Genomic DNA, 17,398 nt, shown 5'->3' with positions numbered 1-17,398 from the left:
CCTCCGCTCGCGCCCGCGCCGCGCGGGAACGTCATCGGGCCCGCGCACGGAGCCTCGGAAAGCCGCCGCCTTCCGCCCCCTACCCTCGCCGCCCGCTGTCGTCATCAGGCTGCGCCGCGCCGCGACGCCATCGGGCCCCGACGCGCGGGGGGCGGGCCAGAACGCGCGGCGGCGCCTCAGCTAGGTCGGAGCGGAGCGGAGAGGGCGGGGCGGCCGGAACATGGCGGACCTGATCCCTCTGTACCCGGTGCGCGACGCGTCGGCCGCGGCCAACCGCAGACGCGCGGCCTACTACAGAGCGGCGGGGCCCGGGCCCGGGGCCGAGCGGCCCAGCAGGTGAGGACGCGCCCACGTCCCTCCGCCCGCGGCGTCCCTGCCCCCGGGGCCCCTCAGCCCCGCCGGCGCGTCCGTCCCCGCCCGCAGGCCGCGGCAGCGCTCCCGACGCCGGCCTGTCCTCGCGGGGAGCCGCTGCGGAAGCCGCGTCGGCCTGGGCTGCGGCGGTCGCCCGCACTCGCCCGCGGCCTGGGCTGCGGGGGCCTCTGCGACGCTCTGTCGGGGCGGGCGGTGCGGTGTGCACCCCGCAGACCCCGCTGCCGCCCGGGCCCCGCGCGGGTCCAGGGGACCGTGAGCGCGCGGACGCGGACCCAGAGCGAGCGGGGAAGCGCGGCTGCCGCGGAGCGACGGGCCCCCGGGGCTGGCGGGGCGTGCGCGCTGACCCGACGTGTGCTCGCGGGGCGGTGCGGCGGGGCCCCCGCTCGCATCCGACTTGCTTCCCGCGGAAACAGAGGGAGGTTTGCGGAGAACAGGCTTAGAGGAAGACGACGTGCCGTCCCGCGCGGCCCCGACGTGCGGCCCCGAGCACCCCCGGAGGCACCGAACTTCCCTGAGCCGCGCGGGAGAGCGCGCGTGCGGGCGCGGGGGGCGGGCGCGGCCGCGGGCCTCCAGCCCACTCCCCAATGAATGCGGCGCCCCAGGCGGGGCTTGACTCGCCGCCCGAGGTCTGGGAGCCGACGGGCGCCCCCGACGCTGCACGCGGTGCGCCCAAGGAGCCGCGTGGTCAGTGTCCAGCCGTCGCCGCGTCCAGCCCTCCGGTCACCGCGGCCCCTGCCCCTACAGGAGAAGCTGTAGCCCCGACGCGAGACGGACCTCGGCTCGCGGTTCGACCCCGGCGACCGAGCCCGGTTTCGAGCGCCGTCGTTCTAGCGGATGGCGACGGGCTGCCAGGGAACCTGCTGCGGGGCCTGCGCGTCGTGCTCGGTCCCGAGGGCCACGTCCCTTTCCTCCGTCGTGTCACCCGTGGCAGTGCTTGTGTCGGTAGTTCGGGGGGCGTTGGGGACAGCATTCCTGGGAACCCGTCCCTCGTCGCACTGTAGGTTCGCACCACCGCCCCGGCGCGTGCCGGGAGCACGTCCGGGATCCCCGTGTCCTCTGGGGGTACCGCGGCCTTCACTGCCCCGCGCTCTCCGTGCGCTCGCCCTCTGCGCTCTGCCATGGCGGGTGTTCGCCTCCGGTCGCGCTCGTCGTGGGTCTGTCGCACGCGGGTGTCGGACGGGGCGCCTGCCGGTCCCGGACCTTTATTGAAGTCGGCTGTTGCTACGTTGGCGCGCGCTTTTGTTCGCGTTTTCGTTCCGATTCTCATCCCTCTTCACACTTTGGATCCGCCGGCCGTGTTTGGGGCGGGGTCCCTGTCGCAGGGCGCGTGCCTGTGGCCGACTCCGCGTGCCGCGGTGCTGTCGTCGTCGTGGAGCGCAGCGTGGACACCTGCCGGCGTCCTGGTCCCGTTACCGTCTTCCCGCCTGTGCCGCCGACCGCGTGTGCCGAGCCTCTGGCCGAAGCACCGCGTGCGCCTTACGGAACTCGCGCTGTGCGCACGGCCTGGCGGACGGACGCGCGTTTGTGCTTTGCTCTTCTCTCCTGGTATTCCACGACTCTGTTTTTCGCCGTTCCTTTTTACTTGAAGCGCTTTCTGTAGCCAGTCTTGGAATTTCTTCCACCTTAGAATGTTTTCATTTCCCCTTAATTCCTGGAGGATGGGTGTGTTGGATACAGAATTCCGGGTGGACAGGTCTTTGGTATTAGCCTTGAGGCCCACCCGGCCTGCGTGGTTCCTGCTGCGGCGCTCATGCCACTGCCCTTGGTGTTTCCCCGCGGGTCATGTGCCATTTCTCTTGACAGCTTTCACGGTTGCATTTGTCTTTCATTTTTACAAATTTAATTGTGTATCTTGCTGTGGATGTCTTTCGGTTTATCTCGGTTGGAATTTGGTAAGTTTTTATTCTGTTCGGTTTTGTTTCACCAAAGTTAGGGAGTTGCTTCAAGGACTCTGGTTTCCACTGTCTTCTCTCTCTCCTGCTGGTACTGGGGTGACACAAATGTTGGCTCTTCTGTCGGTATTCCATAATTCCCGTAGGTTCCCCCCCACCCTAGTTTCTTTTGCCTTGTTAAGATTGTGTGAATTGTCCTGATTTGCTGTCGGATTGCCTAATTCTGCCCTTTGTCATCCTCAGTCTTCTGTTGGTGTCCTGCAGCAGCAGATCATTTTCATTATTCAGTTGTGTAATTTCTCTTTGTTTTCAGAGGATTTGTAATTGGCTGTTGAAGCATGTTTGTGTTCGCTGCTTAAAACGATCGTCACGTAATTCCAGTATCGGAGTTAATCTGAGCTTTGGTGTCTGTTGATCATCGTTTCCAACTCACACTGTGAATCGTCTGTTCTGGGTAGGACTGGATTTTTTATTGTATCCTGGACGTTTTGTCTCTTCCTTGTGGAGAATGTGGGTTCTGGTTGTAGCTCTTAATTCAGCAGCTGAGCACTGTGGTTAGGGTTAGTCTGTAGGTCCTGGCCTCCATCTGTGGGCTGTGGGTCCCGTGACTGTTTACTTTTGTGCTCTGATTTCTGGGGTGCTTGGTTTCTGTGGTGTACAGGGACTCTCCCTCCTCTCTGCTTCTGCTGCTGAGAGGACGAGGCCAGTGTCTCTTGGTGAGAGGAGGCATGGTCAGCCCACGTGATGAAGACGTTCTGTTGGGTGGGTGGTGGTTGTACCCGCTGTGCACGTGCCTGCTGGCGGTTGCATGTGTCTGGTTAGGGGAGGAGTCTCAGCCGCATGGTGGCCATTCCGATTCCTCTTGCTGGTTCCTCCTGCTGCTCTGGGCTCTGGTGGCACAGGAGGGGAGTTCAGGCCCTGAATAGAAGCCGTTAACTGGACTGGCTGCCTGCCTCTGAAGTGGGGCTGTGCTTGCTGGTGCTGCCTGGTTTCCCTCCTGGTGAGAGAGGGGCGTCTCGGGCTCATGGACACACAGCAGCTTTCTGAGGCTTCTACCCTCTTTTTGTGGCAGGGTTCCTCTGACTGGTGCTGCCCAGACGCACCAGTGTCCCGTGACGGCACAGGGGAGTCTTCGGTCCATGGGGAAGGACGCCATTTCCCACAGCACGTGTTGATCTGTCTTGCTGGTGGTGGTGGACGCTTGTACCCTCCAGGGGAGGAATGATGCTTCTGGGCTGCCTTTTCTTGCTAGGTTGGGAGTTGGGGAATGCCAGGCATCTCCTTCCTTCTGTGGAGTGAGGGCATGTAGGACGTCCTGCTACTGTGTAATTTCTCCGGTCCTCGGTCCCAAGCCAGCCCAGCCCTCTTCTTCTTAAGTGCTGCCTTACCACCTTCCAGAGCTCTCCTTTGCGTGGTTCTTGCTTTGTTTCCAAGCTTATGGTTGGACTTCGGTAAGAGGAGCAGGGGGAGTTGGATCTGGACTGGAAGTTGTGCTTTTACATTATTTTGTGACATTTGGTAGTATTTGATCATAGTAACATAGGGTAAAAGGCTTATGAGAAGACACTGTGGCTCTGTGCTGCTCATTCCTCTCTCCTTACTCTAGCATCTCACCCTAGAGGCACTTATTTTGGGTTCTTCTAGCTGTTTCTCCTGGCGTTTAAAATCTCCATATTTCAGTGGCTCTGTCAACATCTAAAATTGCTTTTCTTTTGAAACCTTCCATTATCTCAGCCCCACCCAGGATGGAATTAGACGCCCCTGCTGGCTCCTGCGGACCCCTGTTCCCCTCAGAGCAGGGCTGCACTTGGCTAAATGTTTCTCTTCCATGAATAGAAGGGCAGTGACTGTCAGATTTTACCCCCATACCTGGCCTCATGCGATGACTTGGAAAGTGTTCCCTTCTCTCCTGCTTTCCGGAAGACATCAAGTAGAGTTGCTGTTAACCTCTTCAAATGTTTGGTAGAATTTTCCAGTGAAACCATGTGGACCTAGAGATTTCTTTTTTGGGTGTTTCAGTTTACAGACTCAGTTTCTTTAATAGTTAACTAGGCTACTCAAATGAGCTGTTTCATTTTGGGTGAGTTGTGATTGTGCCAGTTGAGGAATTGGTCCTTTTCAGGACAGTTGCTGTATTTATGTGTATTGAGTTGGTGGTCGCGTCTCTCACGCCTTTGGGTGTTGTTTCATTCAGATGGTGGTGGTTTGTGCCTTCACTGTTTTGCTGCTTAGTCTTACTAGAGGATTGATTTTTTTTTTTTTTCCAAAGAGCCATCTTTTATTTTTCTTATTTTTTTCTGTAGTTTTGTTTTCGGTTTTATTAATTTCTGTGCTTTATTTTTTTCCTTCTTTTTGTTTGCTATTTAGGTTTATTTTTGTCTTTTCATTCATGTTTCTTATGGTGGGAGTTGAGAATATTGATTGGAGACTTTTCCTCTTTTTTTAATGTAAGCATTTGTGCTGTAAATTTTCCTCTTGGCGCCGATTTTTATGTGCCCCACAAATTTTTGGCATTTTGTTTTACTTTGAGACTCCCCCTTTGTCTCGTGGGTCCCCTAGGAGTGTGTATGGAAAACTTGCTGTTACTTTGCTGCCACTAATTTCTAGCAAGATTTCTTTGTGGTTAAAGAACATGCTTCGTGTTATTTCATTTAATTTTGGTGGTTTTTGTGACCAAGAATATGGCATAATGGTAAGAATTTCAGGGCCCAAACGAAAATGGATTGTGCTGTCCTTGGGAGAAATGTGCTGAAATGCTGATTAGATCGTGTGGGTCGTCTCGGCCGGTTCACCGTCTAGTTGTTCTCTTGGTTGTGCAGGGCGGGTGGTTGACGTCTCTAACTGTAATTGTGCATCTGTCTGTGTTTGCTCTTGATTTTATCCACTTTTACTTTGCTGGTTTGCCCGTCTGTCATTTGGCGCCGGCGTATTTGGGCTTGCTCTGTTTTGACCGACCGAAGCTCTTACTGTCTAATTCCCACCTGTCTCCAGTAGTATTTTTGCTCTGGGCTTCACTTTTTCTGACTTTAATTTAGCCACTCATGCTTTCCTCTGGTTAATGTTTGCCTGGCATATAATTTTCCATCCTTCTACTTTCAACCTATTGTGTGTGAGGGGAGTTCCTTGTAGTCAGCATATGGTCGGTTCCGTTTTGTATCTGCTGTGCCTGTCTCTGTCTTAGGACTGATGGATTTAGATCATTCACGTTCCGTGTGATGATTGACAAGTTAGGGCTTAGATCTATCATTTTCCTTTTTGATTGCTGTGTTGTCTGTTTTCTTCTTCCTGTTTTTCTGTGGGTTACTTGAGCATCTTTAGGATTCCATTTTGATTTACTTACGGTGTTTTTCCGCTGTTTCTCTTTTTATAGATGTTATTTACTGCTAGTTCTAGTATTACATTATACGTATGTGACTCATCGCAGTGTTCTGGTGTTGCTGTTTTATTAGTGTTAGTAAACTGAAGAATCCGTACCTCTTACATCCCTTTACTCGCCCCTATGAGTAAAGTAAGTATCTTGTACGATTACATAAATATTTTACTTCATATGGAAAAGTACGTAAATATTTCCCTTACCTGTGACTACAGTTACACGTCAGCATTGTTAATTTTTGCTGTCTCTCAGACGTAATCTAGAAAACTCAAAAGGAGAAGAAACGCCTATTCTGTGGACCCATGTTTTCACTATTTCTGTTCTCTTCTTTCTGAAGTTCCTGAATTTCTTACTGTATTATTACTGTTCTAAGAATTCCTTGCTACTCTTTTCGTGTAGGTCTGCTGAAAGCAAATTCCCTTAGTTTTCTTTCATCTCAGGAGGCCTTATTTTGCCTTCATTCCTGAAGGGGAATTTCACCAGATACAATACAACTTGGGGTGGACTGTCCTTTTTCTATTTTAGCACTTGGAAAATGTTACGTTGCTTCTTTCTGGTCTCCGTGACTTCTGATGAGAAATCTGATGTCATTGGATTGTTTTCTTTTCCCGTGGGTCAGATGTCATTTCTCACTACTTCCAAGCTTTTTTCTTGTCCTTAGTTCGGTAGTTTGAGTATTATGGGTCTTGGCATGGATTTCTTTGGGTTTATACTGTCTGGGGTTCATGTAGCCTATTGAATCTACAAGTTTAGTATCTTTTGTCAAGTTAGAAGTTTTCAGCTATCATTTGTCTAAATACTTTCTGAGCCCCACTCTCTTTCATCTCTTCTAATACCCTCTCTGGAGACACCTTGTGTGATCTCTTCCTGTGTCTCAGAGGGTCCTGAGTTTCTCCTCATTTGTTTTAAGTCCATTTTCCCTCAAGATTGGGTGATTTCTGTTGTTCACTCTTCAAGTTCATTGATTTTTCCTTTGTTTCTTCTTTTCTGTCCCTGGACCCTATGCATTAAGTTTTCAAATCTCCGTTATTGTATTTTTTAGTTTTAGAATTTCCTTCAGATTCTTCTTCCTATTAGCTTTCTTTGCTGAAATAGCTGTTTGTTTGTTGTCATTTGCTTCAAGTATGTTTGTAATTGCCCACGACACATCTTTACGTGGGTGTTTTAGAATCCTTGTCAGATAATTTCAGCATATGCGTCCCTTCCATGTTGGCATCTCTTGATTACCTTTCCTTCAGAAGCTGAGATTTTCCTGGCTTTTGGTATAATGAGTGTTTTTTGATTGTATCCTGGATGTTTTGGATATTATGCTATAGGCTCTGGACTTTCTTCAGATCTCCTCTGTTTTGTCAGGCTTCCTCTGACCCCGCTTGGGTCTGGGGGTGGGGAGGTGGGATGAGGTGGTGCGGCTTTGTTACTGACAGATGGGGCGAAAGCTGGGTTCCCTTTGACACCTGGGAGAGGAGGGTGCCCCTTTCCCGCTGGGCGGACATGGGTCTGCAGGGCCCATGGGGCTCTGCTGTCCTCCCCTAGTCTCCTAGGGGAGGGAGGAGGGCCTTTTTGTTGCAGCCTGTGGCCTCTTCCAGTATGGCCTGGGGCCTTCCTCTCTAGGTTCCCGTGACAGTGGTAGGGATGGCAGGAGGGACCGGGCTGTTCTCAGGGGCTCTCTGGTTTGTGCCCCTGGCTTTTCAGGCTGCTGACTCTCTAGTACACAGTTTGGGATAAAGAAGGCCGAAGGAGCACATTGGGACATCACTGTGCCGTGCCCTCCGGGGTCTGAGGTCTCTCCTGGTCTGCCTCCTTATCCTCACCTTTCCCCCTGTCCTCTGCAGGGTTACAGGTGCGCTTACGGCGGGTGTGGGTTGGGGGAGGGAGGCTTGCCCTGGAACTGGCAGGAAGGAGTCATTTACTTTTGTTCTGGTTTTGTCTTTACTCTTTTTATTTCAAAGTCAGTCTTATTATTTATTTTTTCATTCACTAGGAAGTTGTTTGGATACGGGTCTCCCATGTAGAGTGTAAAATGGCGGTGTTCTAGTGCACTCACGGGTGAGTGCAGCCGCCCCTACAGGCGCTGAGTGTCCCAGGGTTTGCTTTGCCTCTGAGAGAGCCTGGCCTGGTGCCCCACTTCTGGTCACCTCCCCTCATCTCTGTAGGTATGCTTATGGCAGTAAGATGTCCTTAGCAAAGCTGGTTTTAAGAGTACTTTTAACTTGATATATAAGAAAATCTCTCATTTCATACTTCAGAACTGTAAAGTGAATAGATTAAAGTTTTATATCAATATTACGGCTTTTCTAGTATTTCCGTTTGGGGAAATGTCTGCTATAAATTAGAATACAGCTAAAAATAGATTAAAGAAATAAAAAGTGTAAATGCGGTCTTACATTTGCAAGAGCAAAAGTTTATATTATGAGGTCTTTTTCCTCCACATTGGCAATGGAAAGCTAATTGGTTGTTAGGAAAACAGCTTTGATACGGGCTTTTCTTGCTTTGTAAGTTTTAAAAGACTTTTTTTTTTTTTTGACCATGTAAAAATGTAATTTTGTGTTCATAATGTATAAGGAATTGTAATGTATTTTAAAGGTTCTCAGGTTTTCCTTGGAGTGAGATTACTTTGAGTTCATTATAATCATACCAGTTTAGGACACATGTGGTTAAAATATAGTGATCATAGATTGTTACAACTTGTATAAAATTTTTCATCATTGGGTTTTACTTGAAAATTTCAAGGGGACGAATTAGATAGGATTTGAGTGTCGTTGATACATGAGGATGTTCTTGATTTCTTTGGGGGGGTTGGCTTTTTGTAGGCTTTTTTCCGGAAGTTACTAGGTGAATGAACCGCTGTGTCCCATGCATAGTATTTAATAGTTCAGTAAGAGTGTAATTACTGTATAAGATCATTTTCTATAAACGAATGTGAGGCATTGATTTTCTTCTTGTATTATGTATAGCTGGGTAAAAGTAAGGTATTTGTGAATTTGACTTTCCGTTTCTGTCTCTTAAATGGTGCCTCTGTCATTGAGATCATCTTCACAGTGGAAAGAAGAATGACTGACACTGGACATCATTTTGTTTATCTGTGTCTGTTAGTGCCTTTTCTTTGCTTCACGTTGCAGTGTAGCTTTTGGCCCTGCCTAGAGCCATTTGCAGTATTATAATAGTTAAACTTTAGTGTTTGAGAAGAGATTCATGCTGAGAACAGATGGCTAGTGTCTGATTATCTCTAAAATATTAGTGTGTTTCTTGATAGAGGCAACACAAATTTTTTAATGCTAGTTTTCTCATTCTGAGTGTCTATACACAATTTTCTCTGAATCTTAAAAATTGTACAAGTATGATGATGATCTCAAAAATACCTTGCTAGTTGTAAAAGATCAAACTTCTTTTTTTCTGTGATGATTCACAACTGAGAAGGTTTTTTCAAGTACCAATGGTTCTTCCTTTTTTGTTTTTCTTTAAGATTTCGTTTATTTGAGAGAGAGAGAGAGAGAGAGAGAGAGAGAGGGCGCATAAGCAGGGGAAATGGCAGAGGGAGAGGGAGAAGCAGACTCCTGCTGAACAGGGAACCCAGTGTGGGGCTCCAAGCCAGGATCCTGGGATCATGACCTGAGCTGAAGGCAGACGCTGAACCAATGGAGCCACCCAGGCGCCCCTCCTGAATGAGTCTTACAGTAGCATTTATCCAAGTGCTCAGGCCCAGGACTCCTTGGAGCCAGAGACAATACTTTTAAGGATCTGTAGTTCACTCGAGCTTATGAAGTTCTTCAAACCTGCCGGAGCCGGTATGTTTCACTTCGTCTCCTACCACCGACAGTTACTAGCACGAAGACAGATGTGGTGGTGATGAGCATCACAGTTTTAGGAACCGGGATTATGTGTCCTGAGCTAGCTGGCCACTTAGCTTTTAATTTCTGGATTGGCATTTACATAATATTAGATGCTGTACCATTAACTCTAATTTAGAATCTTGTTTCAGTTTATGCGTAGTGTTGGTGTAACTTCTTATGTCAGGAGATTGGCACTGAGGCCTGTTAGGGAACGCCGCGGAAGAGGAGTCAGTGGCTCCGAGGTTACCACGTACGTAGTTGCCGCGGGTGGCGGGCGTCTCTGGGCACGAGGACTGACTGGCCCTTGCCTTTCTCGCTTGTTTTCATTGCTAAGGTCAAGGTGTGCTCTTCAGGCCATGCTCTTTTGTTCATTTTTTAACAGCTGTTCTGCTGTTTGTCTCCTCTGCTGTGGTCGGAAGGGAAGAGTCCCAACTTCCCAGGATGTGGTTTTGCTGCTTGTTAATGACTCATCTCATCAGTGACACACTTGAACTTGGAAGCTGTGTTTGGTGAAGGAAACATACACATTTCTTTATAGCACTTTGTTTCTTTGTTTCTCTGCTTTATTAGCATGCAGGCAAAGGGGGCAGTGTTTATTTTGCTTAAAGAAGGCTTCAGCACCAGGCATATTTTAAATGGTTTTTCCCTTTACTGTCAGTTGGCGTCTCAGAAATGCTTCTCCTCAAAATGGAAACAATAAGGCTGTTTGATACTTACTGTGAGTCTAAGCTAGTTATTGTATTGACCTACTTTTACTTTTACTTAGATACATGTAAATTATGCACCTTCTAGTACTTGAGTGTTTTGTTGAAAGTTCCCAATTTTTCTAACCCTCTGGCAGCAGCTAAGAGAACGGTCTCCGTTTCTCAGTGCGGCAGCACTCGGGTTTGCCATCCTCTGTTCTGTCGTCTTTGTTCACATTGTTTTTACTCGTTTTAAAAATATGTTTCCAGAATTATACTTAATTGCTGGAAACGTTGATTTTTCTTGAGTGACAAACCAATTAAGTGTGTATGACACTAGGCAACAAAGACACTTAAGATTTTCTGCTTATCCTGTCTCTGAAAAAATCCATTATTCATCGTCTTATTGTTTTTAAATACTGAGGTAAAATTTTCAGTACAATAGGAAAATTGCTTTGGAAATGGAATAGATTGTTTGCCAGTTCAGAGGCTCCATCTCTGAAGCGGAGGTTACGAAACACGATGTTGGTTATGTTCGTTACCCTTCAGACTCTTTGTGCTACTTTCCTCGCGTGAAACTTGATAAGATTGTGACTTCTGCTAAAATGCAACACAGTCGCTCAAAGAACTTAATGAAAAAGAGTGAAAATCTCATTCCGTACACTATATTATAATATATTTAAGTAGCACTTTGAATTTTAGTTGCATTTTGTATGCATATTCGTTTTCTAGTTGACGATTTTAAAAGAAGTGAGCTGATGCAGAGAATGAGAAAAAGGGAATTTTTCTGAGGAAACCTATTAACTCACTTTTAGGCCCGCTACCTCAGGGATGAGAGGAGCTTTTGCCTGAGCATCTACGATGGTGGTTCTCTTGTTGTGGGGGTGTTGTGTGGTCTTGTGGATGGTGACTGGAGTGAGGCGGCCCCTGGGGCTGGTGAGGGTGGTGAGGACAGGTGCTGCCTCCCCTGGCTCCTCCAAGTGACTCTCCCTCCACTTAGTACTGTCATCGACGGTGTGGTTGTTGGACACGTGTGACCAGGTCTAGTCACTGATACTGAAGTCTTCCGTGCTTTTTGGGTGGACTTTTTACTTTTATTTTTTTTTAAAGAGTTTATTTATTTGATAGAGATCACAAGTAGGCAGAGAGAGAGGAAGGGAAGCAGGCTCCCCTCTGAGCAGAGATCCCGATGTGGGGCTCCATCCCAGGACCCTGAGATCATGACCTGAGCCAAAGGCAGAGGCTTTAACCCACTGAGCCCCCCCCAGGCGCCCCTTGGGTAGACTTTTAAGCAGCATAGCACAGCAACGGTCGTCTTTGTAGATCAGTCTTGTATACATTTTTCATGTTGTCAGATATTCATGTTGTCATAGGATAGTTGGAGCTTGTGCTTAAAATTTATTCACATTACAGAAAAGAGGGCCTTTGATGCATTGTCACAAACTGTCCTCCAGAAAAGTTGTTCACGCTCTTACCAGCCATTAAGAGTGCCTCTGTTAGCCAAGACTGGTAATTAAGCATACGGAGTGCTAAGAATTTTCTTTCAATTGTTTTAATTTGCGTGTTTTAGAAGTTCTTTGAAAATAAAAATTATTCCTAGCGTTAGCGTTAAAACCTTCCACTGGCTTCCCCTTCCAGTGAGAGTTCAAGCGAGACTCCTCCCGCAGGCCGGCCGCCCGCCCCGGACTCGCCCCGCCTGCCTCCACAGCGGCATCTGCCGGCCTCCCGGGCCGTGGCTACTCCGGCTGCCCAGCTTCCTCTCCGGTCCTGGGCCTTCTGCAGCCCCTTCCAGGCCTCGCGGCCCTCCGTGCTCGGCTCCTGTCACGCTCGTGACTCCTGCCGCGACTCCGCTTCCTTCTGGCCCTCACGCCTCCTTTATGACGGTCTTCCCGGCACTCCTCCCTCTGCAGAGGAGCGTGCGCGCTTGTGTTTGTGCTGTCCGTCCCCCCGGGGCTCCCCGCGGCCCTCAGGACAGCGCCAGCCCCGAGCATCCCCGCAGGGGTGTGTGGAAAGGGTGGGGGTTTCCAGGGTGGCCACACGTGATCTCTGCAGACAGCTCTCTGTCTCGTTTATGCACTGTCTGTGCTCGTCTGTCAGAGTGTTCGCTTGTTTACATTTTATTTACGAGGAATAGTTTTATGTCTGTGCTGTAACGTGTCCCCCAGTTTCTCATTTGCTCCAAACTTTTCTTCTGGGACCGTGCAGAATCCAGGCCCCTGGGGTGCCTGGCTGCGGGAGGGCGCCCCGGGCCGCAGCCCCCTTCTCCGGGCCTCGCAGTGCAGGAGGCCTTCAGGAGTTCTTTCTCCTTCGGGGTTTGGGCTCCCCAAGGGATCAAACTCTTGCCTGAACGTGCCTGGTGGCGCAGATCTGGCTTTTCCAGGGTAACCACGCGGACTGCAGGGCCTGATCTGTGGCAGCTGGCGGGAGGATGAGGGGAAGGGTCCTTGTGGCGCGTTCAGGCGACCGTCGGGGTAGAAACCACCTTGGAATGTTGGAGATGTGGATAAAGATGAGGAAATAGCTGGTGGCCAGGGGTTACGTGGCTGCTGGGGAGCGGACATCAGCAGTATTTACAGAAATTGTTCCTTTGTAAGAAAATTCTACCGGGCACACATAAATTACTGTCTTAGCCGCGTCTCCCCGAGTCAGCGGTGCAGTGGCGGTGAGCGCTGTCCTGCCCTTGTGCCGCTGTCCCCACGGCCTGCCCGCAGGCCTCCTGCCTCTTCCCCAGCCCGAGCTCTGCACCCGTGAAACACTTTGCCAGGTCCCCTCCCGGTCCCCATACGTAGCCTCTCTGTACCTCCATGTCTGTGGAGTTCACCGTCGTCCCCTGGTGGCAGTGGAGCCCTTCAGGGTCTGTCCCCCTGTGTCTGGCTCACTCAGCTGCGCGCTACGTCCTCACACGTCCAGCCTCAGCACCGTCACAGTCCCTCCTCTTCTTTTTTTTTTTTTTTTAAGATTTTATTTATTTATTTCACAGACAGAGATCACAAGTAGGCAGAGAGGCAGGCAGAGAGAGAGGAAGGGAAGCAGGCTCCCCGCTGAGCAGAGAGCCCGATGCGGGACTCGATCCCAGGACCCTGGGATCATGACCTGAGCTGAAGGAAGCAGCTCAACCCACTGAGCCACCCAGGCGCCCAGTCCCTCCTCTTCTTAAACTGAGTGATGTCGCGTCACACGGATAGACCATATTTGTCTTGGAAATTTCCGTTATTTTTCTTTCTTATAGTAAAATTTTCCTATGTTAATTTTCTAAAACCAGGAATTGAATGAACATATGTGAGGAGCTTTGATTCTTGCCTGTGGCAGTTTCAGCAAACCTGGCCGCGGGCTTCTGTCCTTCTTCCTCCTCTCAGTGCGGAATTCCTCCCGCGGCGGCAGGAAAGGGGGGCCAGGCTGGCTCACACGCGTGCTCACTAGCCCTCCCTTAGCCTCGCCCTCTGCTTTCTCTAGTGCCCTCCCTCGCCCAGGGGCTCGCTGTCCCTTGATCTTTGGAGGGACGGGTCATCGGAGCACCCAGACCTCTCCTCAGTAGCCTTCGGTCGTGTCCTACTCTTTCCTCCCTGCACACCCACTGCCGAGGTCCACGAGACGCCCGACCTGCCCTCCGGGGTCTGGAGGTGCTCCTGCTTCCCGCTGCGGTGCTGCGACTTCTGTTTGTCTCGGGTCTCAGATCTCTTTATTTACCGTCTGTCCCTCTGCTTTCCAGCTTCCTACATTTTGTCATAATCTCTCGTTTTCTGTTCGGTAGGTTTCAGCCCTAAGAAAAAGCAGTGTTTTTGGTATTGAAGGTAGATCATGTATTTAATCTTCCATTTTTATGGGAAACATTTTCTTCTCCTTTTTACATGTGTGTGTGTCTGTGTCTCATCTTTCAGAACACACTGCTGTCTTGGGCGTCCTGGGCGCAGGACGCAGCGGCGTGGACCCCTAGTTGCTCTCCTTGTAGGAGTTACTGGCTGTGTGTGTGATCTCGAAGCAGGCTGCCTTCTCTGTCCCGACTCCGCTCACACCCTCCCCTCCACCTGGACGCAGCCCCCGCAGCCTGGACTCCAGCGGCACCCTGCAAGGGTGAGGGGGACTGTCTTGCCAGTTGCCACCGCCATCATTGTCAGTTGACAGCGAATGAGTCTGAGCCCTGTGAGGCGTGGGCCAGGTCTGTTTCGGACCGTCGTGTCTTCCGCAGAGGCACGCCCGTGTTGGTGCTCAGGGAAGAGTTGACGGGGTCCCTCTACCCCCCGTGGCCAGGTGGCTTGCAGAGCGTCTGTTCCGCTTCCTGTAAGGCTGACGAGAGGTGATCTTCCTTGGGGTCCTCAGCCTGATGGACTCTCTGCACTCCCGTATTTTCAGAAGCCTCGTGGTTTTTATTTTTCATGTGGAATTATCTTGGGAGGAGGAGAAGTGTCGGGTGGTTCATGTTTGCTAAGCGTCCGCTCACCATCTGCGCAGCCTTATTCGCCGCTTTACGGTGTGAGAGCACGTGGTTCCGGGACATGTCAAGTGCCGGTTGTCGCTTCCCCTTGATGTGTAATTGTCACCGCCCTGAAGCACCGGGGCACCCGGGAGAGTCTGGGCACGGGCTGTCAGCACACTCTGTCCTCTGTGAGCAGAACGCCGCTGTCTTCTGCTGACCCGCCTGTCTTACCCGCGGGCTGTTTCACGGGAGAGGGGAAAGAGGAGAGCTCGGGAGCGGGAAGCAGGGTTGTAAATTGACTCAGAATACGAAGAAGGCGAGACCACGTCACTGATTGTGTTAGTGTCCTGTTGCTGTTGTAAAATTATCATCCATCTAGTGGCTTAAAACAAATGTATTACTTCCCAGTTCTGCCAGTCGGAGCCACAGGGTCTCCCAGGGCTGCAGTCAGGGTGTCGGCGTGCTGGTCTCCCTCTGTAGGTCCCTGCAGGGGGTCAAGTTCCATGTGGTTGTAGGTTAAAGTCCTGTTTCCTTGCCCCCCAAACAGCCCTAATACATTTAAGAGGTCTTACAGATCAGCGTGGAAGAGATGGGCTCTTGCATAAATCCTACGGCCACTTCTGTCGTTGGGTCACGTGTCTGTCCCTGCAAGACTTCGTGTTTGGCAGAAGGACAAAGTGATAGAGCTTATGGGCAAAAACAAGTGAGGGCAGAGCACTGGGGGCCACATGGCTGACCAGAGCCGTCACGGTCCTGCTGATGTCTGCTGAAGAGGCACATTGAGTTCTTGGCCGGTGAAGGTTCACCTGTGAGGAGGCTGGTGTCCCAGGGCTGCTGAGTGTGAGGCACGGGAGAGGGTCCTGGTTCTGGGGCTGCCCCCCGGGCACACGTCCCACGTATGCCCAGCTCCACTGAGATTTCTGCAAGGCACGGGAGCAGCCTTGGCCACAGTTCGTGGTAGTAGCACAGGACGCCGTGTGATAGCAGAAGTGCCCGGGACGACTAGATGCCGTCTTCCTCCCCTTACACGCGAAGGGTTACCTGCGTTTACGCCCGTCTGGTGAGGGTGAGGCAGGTGTGCTTTTGGTGCTGTTCACAGCACTTGTAGCGGCCGGAGTCACAGTTTGCAGTTGGCGGTGGTGTCTCAAGTGTTTAGACCGCACGACTTTATGTAACAATTACGGTTCCGGGATTCTTGGGAAGAATCCATGTGAAAATATGGAGAAAGTTCTATATGCAGATACTTCCACTGAAACATTATTTAGTGGGAAGTTACACGTCTTCCCACAGTGGCAGGTGACTCAGCGACCTGTAACTCAGTAAGCCCTTGCTGGATGTTTAGTTACCACGCGTGATGTGACACAGATGGTGAAAGCACCTTAGGTAGCAGGTCGGCACCGGCCTTACTGTCCAAGGACATCTTTCCCATCCCTGAGTGCCACTCGTGTTGGGATTCTCGCCCGCGAGGTACCCATTGCAAGAATGAAGTTTCAAGAAGGTAGTGGCTTCTGGAGTCTTGCCTTCCAACGTTTTCACAGAATCCTGGCGAGCACAGGGCTGCCTGGCACCGGCACCACCCACGCCCACGCACGCGCACACACGCCCACATACTCACACGCAGGTCCACAGACTCCCTGAAGGACCGCTTAAAAGAGAACCGCATGTGCACAGGCACAGCTGGTCTGCGCTGTCCGCCTTGTGTGTGTCCTTCACGGGCACTGCAAGCTGGTTCCGTCCTCTAGGGTACGTTTCGGTACCGTTCCAGAGCCGAATGGAAGTGCTTCTGTTGCCGTAGACTCCTGATTGTCTGGAGTATCACCGCTGTCATTCTTCTTAGGCCTTCATTTTCAAAATGTTGGTTGGGAGCGCCACAGGCCATCTGGAGAGGGAAGATCGTAATGATGGTGCAGACGACAGCGTCCAGATGACGACCGGTCTGGGACACAATGGCAGGAAAAAAGATGGAGAAAGCTGGAGTCAAAGCATCACTTTGGGTCTTAAATTTTTTTCGTGTGGATACATTTTCCCCACTTGTCCACTATGAGGTATTTCAAACATACAGAGGAATCAAAAGAATGTTCTTGCAATTTACATAGATCCAGCAGCTGGTCATGTTAGGCCCCACTGGCTTTCTCCCTGTGCTGACCCAGTCTTGAGTGCTTCCCCGGTAAGACCTTTGGCAAGGGTCTCCCCACGGGAAGCAGGGTTCTCCAGCCACGACACTGTCGTTCCGGCCAAGAGCATGAACAGCGACTCCTGACGCGACATCTACAGCTCTATTCAGTTGTCTTCTGTTATCACGGCAGTCTTTTTTTCTCAAAATGTGGCAAAATACACAACATATCCTTCACCATTTTAAAGTTCAGAATTTAGTGGCGTTTGGTTTATCCCCAGGGTTAGTACAGCTATGACCAACGTGACGTTCTAGGACATTTTCAGAAATGTCTTTTACAGCTCTTTAGCGCCCGGCTAGCTCAGTCGGTAGAGCATGAGACTCTTACAGCTCTTTGTTCAATCAAAGTTTAATCAAGGTGCAGCTGTTTCATTTGGTTTTATCTTTTTAGTTAGTTTTCATTTGGAGAACTCTTTGTGGTGGTTTTCTTTCTTTCTTTCTTTTTTTCTTTTTTTTTAAGATTTTATTTATTTGACAGACAGGGATCACAAGTAGGCAGAGAGGCAGGCAGAGAGAGGAGGAAGCAGGCTCCCCACTGAGCAGAGAGCCCGATGCGGGACTCGATCCCAGGACCCTGAGATCATGACCTGAGCCGAATGCAGAGGCTTTAACCACTGAGCCCCCCAGGTGCCCCTGTGGTGGTTTTCTTTCTCCTGGTGAC

At 50.7% G+C, this 17,398-nt stretch overlaps 1 protein-coding gene across 2 annotated transcripts in view; it reads left to right on the top strand.

Annotated features, from left to right (window-relative positions):
• Nucleotides 1–220: 220 nt before the first annotated feature.
• LOC111154218 (ATPase phospholipid transporting 9B (putative)) overlaps nucleotides 221–17,398 on the top strand; it is a 227,591-nt gene continuing 210,413 nt past the window's right edge. For both annotated transcript variants that reach the window (XM_022513694.1, XM_022513693.1), the window contains exon 1: nucleotides 221–336. In XM_022513694.1, coding sequence (XP_022369402.1) covers nucleotides 221–336 — 116 coding nt within the window. The remainder of the gene's footprint in view (nucleotides 337–17,398) is intronic.

This window comes from Enhydra lutris, unplaced genomic scaffold, assembly GCF_002288905.1.
Source record: "Enhydra lutris kenyoni isolate GAN:26980312 unplaced genomic scaffold, ASM228890v2 scaffoldscaffold36, whole genome shotgun sequence".
Classification (NCBI taxonomy): Eukaryota; Metazoa; Chordata; class Mammalia; order Carnivora; family Mustelidae; genus Enhydra; species Enhydra lutris.
The sequence above is the reverse complement of the archived record's forward strand: the minus strand, read 5'-3'. Positions and strand labels throughout refer to the sequence as shown.